Source organism: Eschrichtius robustus, chromosome 17, assembly GCF_028021215.1.
Source record: "Eschrichtius robustus isolate mEscRob2 chromosome 17, mEscRob2.pri, whole genome shotgun sequence".
NCBI classification, from domain to species: domain Eukaryota; kingdom Metazoa; phylum Chordata; class Mammalia; order Artiodactyla; family Eschrichtiidae; genus Eschrichtius; species Eschrichtius robustus.
In genome coordinates this window covers 61,032,419-61,046,162 of record NC_090840.1, presented here as the reverse complement: position 1 = coordinate 61,046,162, position 13,744 = coordinate 61,032,419, and the positions used below count along the sequence as shown (strand labels likewise).

General features: G+C 33.6%; 1 protein-coding gene across 3 annotated transcripts in view; it reads left to right on the top strand.

The window, feature by feature from the left end:
- Positions 1-13,744, top strand: part of CSMD3 (CUB and Sushi multiple domains 3) — a 1,176,048-nt gene that overhangs the window by 889,719 nt on the left and 272,585 nt on the right. For all 3 annotated transcript variants that reach the window (XM_068525309.1, XM_068525308.1, XM_068525307.1), the window contains 2 exons: positions 4,250-4,388; positions 7,691-7,878. In XM_068525309.1, coding sequence (XP_068381410.1) covers positions 4,250-4,388; positions 7,691-7,878 — 327 coding nt within the window. The remainder of the gene's footprint in view (positions 1-4,249; positions 4,389-7,690; positions 7,879-13,744) is intronic.

Below are 13,744 nucleotides of genomic sequence, written 5' to 3'. Positions count from 1 at the left end.
TTTATCAAAACAAATTAGATTGCCATTCAGACTTATTCATCTTTAGTCTTCACAATCAATACAAGGAGTCAATAGCAATTCAACAAACATTTATGGAATGTGTAGTATATGCTAAATCTCACATAGAAAATAACATGTAAAACACAGTCTTTAGCTTGCAGATTAGTGATGAATGCAGATACCTGAAAGGAATATTTAAATAAAATATGGTAAGGGAAATGATGGAGATAGGCACAGGTTGCTCTGTATACCAGAGTGTGTTGGAGAGAGCTGAAGCAGAACCCAGGCTGAGAATTTCTAGGAAAACTCCCTGGAGGCAGTGATGAATCTTGAGACATAAGTAAAAGTTATATAGAGGTAGAAGGGAAGACATTTCAGGAAAAACAAATAGGATGCATAAAGGCATGTAAATACAAGGAACAAGCAAATGATACTTTTGAGTGTAAATTATGTGTCTAGATTGGTGGTTGATGCAATTGGAAAGGTTGCAGGGGTCAAAACACGAAAGCTATACTGGAGTTGGGACATTATCTTTTAGGCAATGTGTAATAACTGCAGAATTTTATGCATGGGCATGGTATGATTAGATGTTTTCACTGGGAAGATGAAATGGAGGAAATGAGATTATACTAGAGGCATGGGAAACAAAAAATATTGCAATAATTCTGGAGGCATGTAAGAGTCAGATCTAGAAAAGGAAAGAAGAGATAGATTGAAAAATATCTATGAGGAACTGAGGTAGAGTCTTGGTAGTGCTTCTTGATAGACTGGAGTCAAGGGTGCAATAAAGAAAAGGGAAGAATCTTAGGCCTCTAGCTTGGGAATATGTGTGGTTGGATGATAGTGCTAACCAAACAACCTAGGAATACAGGAGAAATTTGAGTTGAGGTTTGGATATGTTGGATGTTCTGTGTTTGATGTACCCACAGTGATCAGGTAGAGATAGCCACTAAGCACTTGAGCATATGGTTTAGAATTAAGCAGAGACATCTGTTGGAGATGATAGGAAAAAGGGGTTATCAGTATGTAAGTGGAAGATAAACTCACAACTCAGACATGATCAACAAGGAAGAATGTAATAGAGTGAAAATTAGAGACGATTAGGTAAGGAATTCAGGAGAATACCAGAATTATAAGATGAAGTGAAAGAAGTTCTTGCCAATAAAACTGAGATCTGTACAAAGACATCAGAAGAAAATTAGAAGTGGAGTTCCAAAAACGAGGAGAGTGAATTTATGGTGAAAGTCGACAGTCAAGGATGACTGCAGATATGAAGAGAAAGATAAAGGCAGAAATACCCTCCTATATTAGTCAATACAAAAGTCATTTGAGGATGAGCTAGGGAGTGTTATGTGTGGGAGACTCGGAGGCTAAGGGAAATAGCAATGGCTGGAGAGAGCAGGAGAGGTGGAAAGGACCAAATAAAGACATCTAGAGTCCCTAAGCAACAAAAAGGTTGTTGTCTCTCTAAATATAATTTCAAATAAAAAAAAATTCTAAGCCTGAGATAAGTTTTCTCAGGATGAATACTTTGGTACTTTTCTTCCAGATATAACATAAGAAGCTATTTTTTCCCAGTGACCTGCTTTGCTAATCCTGTTAGTCTGCCTACAGGTACATATAGTACATAGGTGATAAAAGAGCGAATGAGATTAGACTTCCTTTTCAAAAGGCGTAGTTGTAAAATAAAAAAACAAATTCAAAATAAGTGAGGAGAGACTTTTATTAACAAGGAATTATTGTACAATTTTACTATTGTTATGTATGGAAATATCAAATCACGATGTTATACACCAAAAACTAGTAGTGTTGTAGGTCAATTATAATTCAAAAACAAACAAACTCATAGAAAAAGAGATCAGATTTTTGGTTACCAGAGTCAGGGGGTCGGGGAGAGCTAATTGGATGAAATTGGTTCAAAAGCACAAACTTCTAGTTTCAAGATTGATAAGTACTGCGAATGTAACATACAATGTGATATGTGACGCTGCTGTATGTTATCTATGAAAGTTAAGAGAGCAAATCTTAAGAGTTCTCATCACAAGGAATTTTTAAATTTTTTTCTTTAATTTTGTATCTATATGATAAGACAGATGTTTACCAAACTCATGATGGTGATCATTTAAAAGCTAAAAAGGATTTTTGTAGTGTGTGGGTAGGGGCACTACTGTGATAGGGAGAGCAATGTGATGGTGAGATCTTCCAGCACCTGAAGAATTAGGAAAAGGGGATTTTTCTTTTATAGAGAGGAGTACACAAGGCTGGAAAGAACCAGGTGTGGGGAAGTGAAATGAAAGGGTGGCCCGGAATGCTGTACTCTGAATCCAGCCTATCCTCAGGAGGGGTTGTGTGCTCACTCAAGACTGAGGGAGAGACAGAGTTCAAGGACCTAGAGAAAGGAGAAAAGCTTGACCAAAGTTTGGTTACAAGCAGTTTATTATGATTGATCAGTGAGGTCAAGCAATTCAACTAATCATTTGAGTCAAAGAGTGGGAATTTGCAGGGTCCATGTCTGGTCTTGTCATAGGAAAGTGAGGGGGCTTATTTAAAGGATTTTATCAAAGACCTGATAAGTGAATCTTATCTGAGTCAGATGGTGAAGGGTGGTTCTTCACAGTGAGCCCATGTAACCAAACACAAAAGGGTGAGGGGATTTCTTAACCATCAGGTAAAATTCAACATTTTCAGTTGAAGAAAAGGTGAAAGGAAGTAGGTTAGAGGAAACTTTGTTTTATTTTTAGGATGAAAGAGACTTGAACACCTATGGACAAAGGGGAGGAAACCAGAGAGAATAAAGGAGACAAATGAACACAGGTTCTGGAGAAGGAAGAGAGATTGTGTGATTGAGTCGAGGGTGTTATCTTGATTAATAGGAGGGACTCGTTAAATATTCAGGAAGCGTTGAAGTTTGAATAGGGAGAACTAAAGTTGAGATAGTTTGTTTAATCATTTGATATAATACCACAAAAAACATACAGGTGATAGGTAAGTCGTGGTAAATGAATTAAGGCTAAGCAAATAAATATTCTCAGTAGAGTAGGTCATCTACTGTGACTGAGGCACTGAGACAAAGGTAGCAGAGGGTCATGGGGAAATGTATCAATAATAGCAGACAGCCATTATTTAAGATGGTAGCAATTACCAAATTCTAATGATGATATTACATATCTAGGCCCAGGCAAAGAACAAATATCTGAAATGTTACCAGAACCAAAATTCTCCTCCTTCCAAAACCAGTTTTATGCTGTCAAAAGAATTCCGTATGCCTTACAACTGAATGGTAAAATTTATCTGAGGAAAACTATAATTTTAAAACTCAGATAACAATGATGATGTGGTGATTATGTGTAGGAGACATCATTACATCGTGAGAATCCCAATCTCAGTCTCAATCTCTCTCTTTCTCGGTGCCCACACTGATGTTTACATCCCCACTGTCACACTCCCCCACCAGGGCCCTCCATATCTTAATCTCTCTATTTTTCTGCAGCTGCCAACTTAGTGTAATATATTATTTTCTGATCAAGCTGTGTTTAACAGACTCCGACAATAATCCCGTGAAGAGTCTAATCTCTGAATTTCTCTGACAATTTTTTGAGACTCTCCTTTGAAGTGTTACAGAAACCTTTGTTTGGGCCACAATAATAACAACTGTCTGTTTTCATCAACAAGTCAGGCAACTAGAATTTAAGAATATCCTAACACTCAGTATAGGAGTAAAGTGCTATAGGTTCTCAGATAGTTATCCATTTTCACTCATTAACCATTATGAAAGCCTCTTCCTCTGTAAATAAAGGTAGCAGGGAAGATTTGAAAATGAGCTAAATACCTCATATTCTATTACTCCACTTACTATTCGAGATTTTGTTTTGCTTTGTTTTGTTTCTATCTTTTTTGCAGTAACCTTCAGATTTTTTCCTAGTACCCAGGGTGAAACCATTTTTACTCCTCTTCTTAATGCTTTTCTACATGAAACAAAATATTAATAGCAAGGGAAACAAATATAAATATAACTTTTTCTTATCATTTGAAGCCAGTAAAGGAGCTAAATTCAATGTATGTATGTATGTATTTAGCATTTTAATTGTCTTTCTTGAAAGATAATGCAGTATTTAAGCATCCAGTACTGTAAAAAATCATCTGTACAAAACCTCCTAAACTTTTGTAGATAAGTGTTTTCACAAATACTGATATATAATACATTTTATTAATCACTTAAGGGGTTTTGTTTGTTTGTTTTAAATTAAAGCACCCTGTGGAGGCAATTTAACAGGATCTTCAGGCTTTATTCTTTCACCAAACTTCCCTCACCCATATCCCCACAGCAGGGACTGTGGCTGGACTATCACCGTGAACGCAGACTATGTTATCTCGTTGGCATTTATCAGGTGAGTTCCCATACAGTTCCACATTCTAAAAATCTTTTTGCTCATTTGCTTTAGCATTTCACTAGGCAAATTTTTATTTCTCTACATGACATTTTTTAGTTATTTTTTTTAACCGATTTCAATACTACTATTTTGCAATAAACAGTTTACAAATCCCTGTATAGTAGCATAGATGCCAGTGTAGTTCTGCAGGCTACAGAACTACAGATGAGTGAGCATCTCTCACCAGTTCCCATATAGAGGAGACGTGTTAAAGGTTGAGTAGTTTATTGACTCTCATGAAATGCTATCTCTTTATAACATTTCCTCCCTCCCTGAACTTACCATCACTGTTTCAAAAAATTCTGTTTTTCCTAAACTTAAAGATTAAAAGATCAGTATTTCAAGGAATTTCTTCTCCCATATGTGTACCACCCAAAACTTTTTTGAAGTATCTAAATACCCATAGGTGCAGCGCCACCACTGGACTTGGGAAGATACATATTCTACCTACTGTCCTTCCTGGTGGTCTCATTCAGTCAAGCTGACAAGAATTTGATGGATCATTTTCCTATACTCTCTCAGCAGAACTTGTCTCCTGATAGAACTTAACATGAGGTGTTCCGAAATTTACATTTGTTATTTAGCAGTATCGGCTGCAGGGTTAGCTTAGTACTGAAGTAGTAGAGGATGCAGTTTCCTGTGTGGCAAAGAAACCACTGAGTTTGAGCCCTAGCTCTGCCGCTGTCATTTGTGTTACCTTGGGTAAGTTATTTATATGAATGAGCCTCTGTTTCCTCGCATGGAACTAACAGCTGTTTCACAAAACCTGGCCTAACTCTTTTCCTTAAGATTTCAATGGGAATGTTAGGTACCAGCAACTTAAAGAGTTTCTAACTAGAAATGTTCCTGATCTTCAGTGTCCAAGACTGATGTCTGTTGGCTCTAGTAACACAGCCCCTTCTTCTGCTAGCATGTCAAAGGTGCTTGGTATTTATGTAAAATATTAAACTGAAAAATCTTTCTAATATATTGAAGCCAGGTTTAAAAAAAAAACTAAAAAAAGGGTAATTCAAACTCATGAAAAATTTAAAAAGTAAAAATATATGGAATTATTTCTATAATTTGTAGCGATACATTGATAATTGGTAATAACAAAGCAACAATGATGACAATGTTAGTTATATGCCAGGACCCAGTTATAAGACAGTTTCCTGAAGTAAGTACTACTTTTCCCATTTTTACAGTAGAGGAAATGACAGTACAAACATTAGAAATGTCAGGGTGTATGATACAGGGCTTAGTTTACTTAAAAATTTTATTGTAGTTAATAACTGAGTGGTAGAAGTCTGTATTACATGAAGTGCATGACCAAAAGTTGATTTCCAGCTGTGTCATTTATTATGTGATCTTAGGGAGACCTCTGACGTTTTAGGGCCTCATTGGGAAAATGGAAGTGATAATCTCTTCCTTATACCAGAGGATTATTGACAAGACCAAGTTAATATTTATGAAAGCGCTTTGTAAAATAGAACATACTATTGGAATGTACTATCTTTCCAGTTTTTTAGGAAAAATAATCAGTATAGCTAACATTCTAAAGGTTCCTAGAAAAAGACTGTTTTTTGTTTTATTCTCATTTTCAGAGAAGTTATAAATCAATATTTTGAATTATTTAAACCCAAACTAGAAATTAAAAAAAAAAAAAAAGTACTGAAATTACTATTGTTAAATAGGCTTTTGGCCTTCCAAGGATAGTACATTTAGACTATACTTACTATATCCTTTACAAAGAACTTGTTTCTAGTGATTCTTCCAATAGTGAGATAGGTAAGGAAGTTGTAATTCTCATCGAACCTTAACGATAAAAGAGATGACTTTCAGAAAGTTGTGTTTTACCCCAGACGAAGGGTAGTAAGTAATGAAATAAGACCTTAACCTCTGACTTTTGCTACATTACCAAAATTCAGGCCTCATATTCACTGAAAGGTTTCAAGAGTAATTAACTGAATCAGACATGTGAAGCTACTATTAAAACAAAATATAACAATATGGTGGTCCCCCAGTTTTCTCATGTTGCATTGTCCCTTTTATATTGGAAGTTGGTAACCTCTGCATTATCCCAGTCTTTCTTCACCACTATTTATGCGCAAGTAAACTAGCTAGACTCCTCTTCCTTGTACATGCATGCATAAAGGATTAGAACTGTGGAAACAACCTCTATCAATCTAGTGGATTTGGAAATAGTATCTACCAACCTAGCAAGTTTTTTGTTTAGATGCAGAGGTGATAAAACTTGACAAAATAGTTTCTCCATTGATGGATGTTTAACAACGGCAAGGTTTATTGGTTTTATTTTATATCATGAACTTCTTGACTTTTCTTAATGACCCACTTGAGTCCATCCTTTCCTCTGCCACAGTATGAGTTAGGTTAATGACACATGATTACATGTCTTCTGCCTTCTAAGTATGTGGGTTCTATAATCGCTATGGGACAATTCTCATACTTTGAAGGTTTTAAGGCAAGTTTATCATGCAAATTTTGCAATATTCAAATATTGATTTGAATAGTTTACATGCTAAAATGTCTTTATTCACACACTATTTAATTTTGATGAAGAGTGTATTGGTTTGATTTGCCTATACTAAGTTCTAAAGAAGAAAATATATTTACTTTCAGGAAAAAGAATACCTAGTACAATGTGTGGTGCTTTGTTTGAGTAATTTAAATGCAAATTTTGTCTTTCCAACTTTTGTTTGAATCTGATATGTTGAGGTGAATTTTAAAACAGCAAAAATGCTCTTAAATGTTGAAGTTCAAGGCAAATAGTACCACTGACAAAGAAAAAAGAGGTTGCATTTTTATGGTGTAAAATATCTGGATGAAAAATTTTAAAAAATGGTTATTGTCTTACACATTTTACTGATATAAAGTAACTTACATAAGGATATGTAGCTAACAAAAGCAGAAGCAAGGCTTGAACCTAAACTCTGACTCCAAATCCTGTATCCTTTCATCAGCTTATAAACTGTACGCCTTAAAGTCATTTTTATTCCCTATAGACACAATGCCAACTTAGAAATATTTGAAAATATCAAGGTGTCTTTTCTCTTTTCCAGTGCTGATTTGATATGCATATTCAGTGTGCTGTTGCCAGGTGAATTTTCAAATTAGCTTATTTTGACAGGGTCTGTTGTTTTTAAAGATATTGGTTGAATTAATATATGATTATGTGACTATTATGCTTAATACCTTATTAATAACCATTCTACTTTTTCCTATCTTTCTTTCTCTCTTTCTCTCTCTTTCTTTCATTTTAGTTTTAGCATAGAACCAAACTATGACTTCCTCTATATATATGATGGACCAGACAGTAATAGCCCACTGATTGGAAGTTTTCAAGACAGCAAGTTACCAGAGAGAATAGAAAGCAGCTCAAATACCATGCATTTGGCTTTTCGGAGTGATGGATCTGTTAGTTACACTGGATTTCATTTAGAATATAAAGGTAAATGTGAACATTTGATTTTAGCATCATGATTTAAATTTTGAACATTTTATACGGGAGAATAATGTTGTATTGGCCATTGTCAGATGTTAGTAATATATGCATTTCTTAATGCAGACTACCTACAATTCAGCTCACAAAAGAGCTCTCACTGTAGACTTTTCCTATGAGTGAGAAGGAAATTAGCATTTTCCTAATTACTACCAAAGGAAATGTATCAGGCAAACAAATAAGCAATTAGTATACTGCAGGAGTTGGCTGAGACCACAAAATATTTCTTAAAAAACAAAGTCATTTTGTGGAAGCTGAAGATTCACTCAAATATCAGGTATTCAGAGACTACTCTCAGTGATAAAGAGAATACTCACTAAGTATACTACTCACAAAGTATTTTGACAATCATGTTTCAGAAAATGTCTAAAAATATTTAAATATGTCAATATTCAGAATAGGGTAAATAAAGTGTGATGATGATTATAATATTTTAGAATATTTCTGCAAGTATTTAAATGAATCAATATTACAATGCTATGGATATTTATAAATATATTTTTCTTAAATTTTATATTCAATGACTATAAGGACAGATTAGATCTTAGTTGTTTAAAGTTAAAATTTATTTTTCAGTAATTGACTCCATAAAGGACATACTGATAAAGGGATCATTTGAGTTCTGAAAATGCATACTTTGAATTTATTACTTACTGCTTGGATTTTCTTTTTTTTTTAATTATGAAATATTTTCAATAGCTAAAAATTATACAGAATAATAAAACAAACTTCAAAGTATTCACCATCCAACTTGACAAACATCTTGCCATATTTGCTTCAGATCTTGTTATTCTTGTTTTAAGAAATATAATATTACATATACAATTGAAACTCCTGAATTTGCAGTGGGAAGAAGGGTTTGTTTCCTCAGGGCTGTCAAAGGAAATCAAGATAAATTCCACAACTTCCCATGGCATGCATGGCATGGGTTAAGGAAGGCTTTTTTAGGGAAAGGAAAAACAAGTCAGCAGGAAACAGATGTTTGGAGTTCTCCAATATGTCCATCATTACTTGGAAATGCTTGCCAGGGCAAGGTATCTGCTCAACACTGACATGGCATGGATTTCATTCTGATGGAAAGATTGAACCCTCTATGGGTCTCTCATCTTACAGAGCAAAGTAAGAAAATGGCCTGCTTAGTGGGAGAATATATGAGCTATTTGGTACCAAACAGTAAGGATTTAGGGTGCCAGCTATTTATTGGGGTTGTCTGAAAATACTAGCTGCTCCAAAGCAGGGGATCATGGGAAAGCTTAGACTTTGTGACTATGGGTTAGGAAGCATTGGTCTTATGGAGAGTTGAACTTGAGCAACATGCCAAAACTCTCCCACTGGAAGAGGCTCCCCATACCATACACCAGAACCCAACTAACTGGCTATCTGGACAAAGTATAATGAGCAGTCAAGGTCATTTTCAGACACTCTTGTTTCTTTCATGATAGTACCCTCCTAATTCTGAATTTGGGGCTTATCTTTTCCATGTATGTACACTTGTACGTATTTTTATATTTTCCATCATGTACACTTCCTTCATCCTATTTTCATAAAAAAATTATTTTCATCATGTACATATCCTTGTGAAAATTGTTTTTCCCTTTACATTGTTTTTGAGATATATCAATGACAGAGACATGTAGATTTAGTTTGTTAATTTCTTTATGATATTCCATCATATGACTGTATCACAGGCAATTTATAAATTTTTCAGATAGACACTGGGTTGTTTCAGTTTTCCACTATGAACCATGATGAAATGACCATTCTTTTGCATGCTTTCTTGAACATATCTGTGAGAGTCTTTCTAAGATATCTGTATACCTAGGAGTGGGATTACTGGATCAAAGGGTCTGACCCTCTTGAATCTAACTACACATCCCCTAATTACTCTCAGAAGACGTTGTACCAATTTATATTCTCAACAGCAGAGAAAGCATTTCAGAAACTCCACATTTTTTTATTGAGATATAACTGACATATAACATTATACTATTTTGGTTGTGCATACAACATAATGATTTAATAAATGTATATATTGCAAAATGATTACCATAGTAAGTCTAGGTAACATTATCACCACATATAGTTACAATATTTTTCTTGTAATGAGAACTTTTAAGATCTATTCCCTTAGCAACTTTCAAATACAGAATACGTACAGTGTTAAGTATAGTCACCATGCTGTATATTACATCCCCAGGACTTACTTATCTTATAACTAGAAGTTTGTACCTGTCAGGGAGGAAAATATTTTCCTTTGCTGTTCTAGATTCTTCTGGCTGGTCTAAGAATTAAATTGACATGAGACAGATTAACAGGAGAAAATCAAACAGAAGTTTAATAACATGTATACATGGGAGAGACTTAGGAAAACTGGATAACTTGCCAAAATGGCTGAAACACCCCCCACCTTATATACATCTTCAGCTAGAGACAAAAGATGTTGGGAGTAGTGGTTTGGGACTTCAAAGGGGAGGAAGGAAATTCACATTGATGGAAAAGCAAATGTTTGATAAATAAATGTTTGCTGGGCTATGCAGAGACAAGAGGATAAAGAGTGGACTCTGCTCTCTAGGCCCTGCTTCGTTTCCCCCACTGTACCTAGCCTATATTCTTTGCAGATATCTCTGGTCATAGCTGTATTCTAGGAGCACACCCTTTACCTAAATTCTTTAGACAGCTAAGTGGGAGATAAAAAGAAAGATTTTCTGAGTCTTCTGTTTCTTAAAAATAATCAGCCTAGATTAATACTCATGCCAAAGAGACACATTTTAGGGTGGTAAATTTTGCTCCCCTACATACCCTTTTATCACCTTCATCCATTTCACTCATACCACCACCCCCCCTGCCCTGGCTTCTGGCACCTACCAGTCTGTTCTCTGTATGAGTTTGGTTTCTTTTGTTTAGATTCCAACATATGAGTACAGTATTTGCTTTTCTCTGTCCAAATTATTTCACTGAGCATAGTGTTCTCAGATCCATTCATGTTGTCCCAAATGGCAGAATTCCTTCTTTTTTGTGGCTGAATAATATTCCATTGTATTTATATATGCCACATTTTTCTTTATTATTCATCCATTGATGGACACTTAAGTAGTTTTCATATCTTGGATATTATAAATAATGCTGCATTGAACTTGAGGATGCAGATATCTTTTTGAGATAGTGATTTCAAGAAACTCCACATTTTTGAAAAACCGGTGCTCTTGTCACACTTGAGTTGTCAATCTCATGGGTATTAAATGTTACCTCATTGTTATTTTTATTGCCTTTCCCTACTTACTCTTAAGTTGAGCATCTTTTTCCTATTTTGCATGCTGAAGTTTCCTTTTTAATAAACTGTGTATTTCTGTCATGCACATTTTTCTAATCTGTTGCTTTTTTATTTATAGGAAATACATTTTATATTGTGTATATTAATTGTTTATCTGTTATCTTTGTTGTAGTAAAAATCTTACCATCTTTGGCAAGGGTTTCACTTTATTTCCAGTTTCTTCTGCTGTATAAACATTTAAAAACTCAGTATCAATAGTTACTCTTTCCTCTTATTCATGGTCTGTGCTTTTTATGCCTTGATTAAAATCCCTTCCTTATTATTAGGTCATAAAGGCAGTTTCCTCAACTCTTTTCTAAAGTTTTAAAGCTTTGCTTTTCACCTTTAATCTCTCTTATCTTTGTGGAATTTTTTGTTTTTGTCTTTTTGTTTGTTTGTTTGTTTTTTGTAAGCAAGGAATCCATAATGCTACTGCTGTCAAATATCAAGTTTCTATATAACTGCTTCTGAATTTTCTATTCTGTTCCACTGGCATATTTTTCTGTCTCCAGGACAAGACTTCTCTGAATTTTTCTACTATAGCTTTAAAATAAGACATTATGTGAGGTAGGCAGAGTATACTACCTTATACTTCTTCAAAATTGTCTTGGTGTTTATTAACGCTTTTGAACTTTTATTTAGATTTTAGAATTAAGCCTGTTCTACCTGTTCAATTAGTTTGGGACTGTATTGAGTTTATAAATTATTTGGGAATAAATTGTAGTATATATGGTATTTAATTTTCCCATCTATTAATATGGCATATTTCTCAATTTACTTATGTCTTATTCAGTGTCTTTCAATAATTTTTACAATAAAATTTTTCTCATCTAAATTTTAAATGTCTTGTAGTTTCCATTGTAAATTGGAAATAAGTGATAAATAAGTGATATTTAAATTGTAGTTAAATAAGTGATTGTAAATAAATGATATTGTAAATAAGTGATTTTTTTATATTAGATTTTACTGGTTGCTGCTAATAATAAGGCCACAGTGTATTCTTGCAATTACCTAATATCTAGCAAACTTGCTTAACTCTTTCATTCTTTCATTAGCTATCATAATTTTTCTTAGAGTTTTTTTTTGGGGGGAGATTTTCTATGCAAACAGCGACAGTTATGTTTCTTTCTAGTCTGTACATACTTCTCCCCCACCTACTCTGGGTAGAACTATCAGTCCATGTCAAATTAAAACAGTGATAGACATTATCCTGTGTCATTGCTAACTTTAAAGAGAAACATCTAATGTTTCACCTTTAACCATATTTGCTATTGGTTAGGGGCAATGTTAATGAGGACTAACATTTTTTAACTCATTGTTTTCAGGGACATTTCAAAGTTATTACATATAAAAATCATTTACCTCTATGAGTGAAGAACTTTTAGCACAACATGGTTAAATAGTCAGCCCAAAGTCATATGCAAGATTTGATTCAAAGTGGGCTCCAGAGAACACTCTTATCTAAAATGTTACTACCTAGAGATATACTTTATCAATTATAGGAAGTTCCCTTCTATTCGTGGTTTACTAAAACTTTTTTAATCATAAAGGGATTGAATTTTATCAACTGCTTTTTCATCAACTGTTAAAAATATCACACAATTTTCCTTTGTGAAGTTCTTAATGTTGTAAATTATATATATATATATTTTTAACATTGAAACATCTTTACATTTGTGGGATAAAACCAATCTGTTCATTTTTTGTTTGTTTGTTTTAATTATTTTTGCTGATTAGAGTATACTAACATATTAAATTTCTGTAATTATGGTATAGATTTATTACCATCTGTTAAAAAGTGTATTATCTTTGATCTATTGCCATGAAATTAGTCTATAATTTTTCTTCCTTGTAGTGTCCTTGTTTAGTCTTGACCAAAATGAGGGTGTAGTTTTTTATATATATTCATTAAATCAAACTCTCTAATTATATTTCTCAAACATTTATGCCCTTGCCATTTTAAAAAAATCTGCTTGGCCTAGCAATTATTGAAATAGTTGGGGAAATCTATTATAGTTCTTAATTTTTTATTTTTTCTTAAAATTCTAATGATTTTTGTTTTATATATTATGGGAACCTATTTTTAGGTACATATATATTGTATTTTTCTCATTTTTTTGATGTATTGAGTTTACTTTATTTATATTTATTCGCTTTTTTGATCTTATTTTGAGTTTTCTACTCCTTTTGCTTTTTCTATCCTATCAAAATTTTCTCCTTTTATCAGTCATATCATTTCTTGATATTTTATTGTTCAGTTATTTGCTTATTTATTTAATATACACACTCCCATTGATGCCACTAAATCCCTACATATATACTAAAAAACACGAGAACTCGGTTTATTTACCACTATACAATGAGTGCCTTAGAATAATGCCTACACATTGTAATTGTTTGATAATTATTTAACTGATTGATTTTGAGTTGCTTAAGGAGGTGTTTTCTATTTTAAGTCAAGACATAATTAGAATCATAACATTATTGAAATGTAAGAAACCTTAG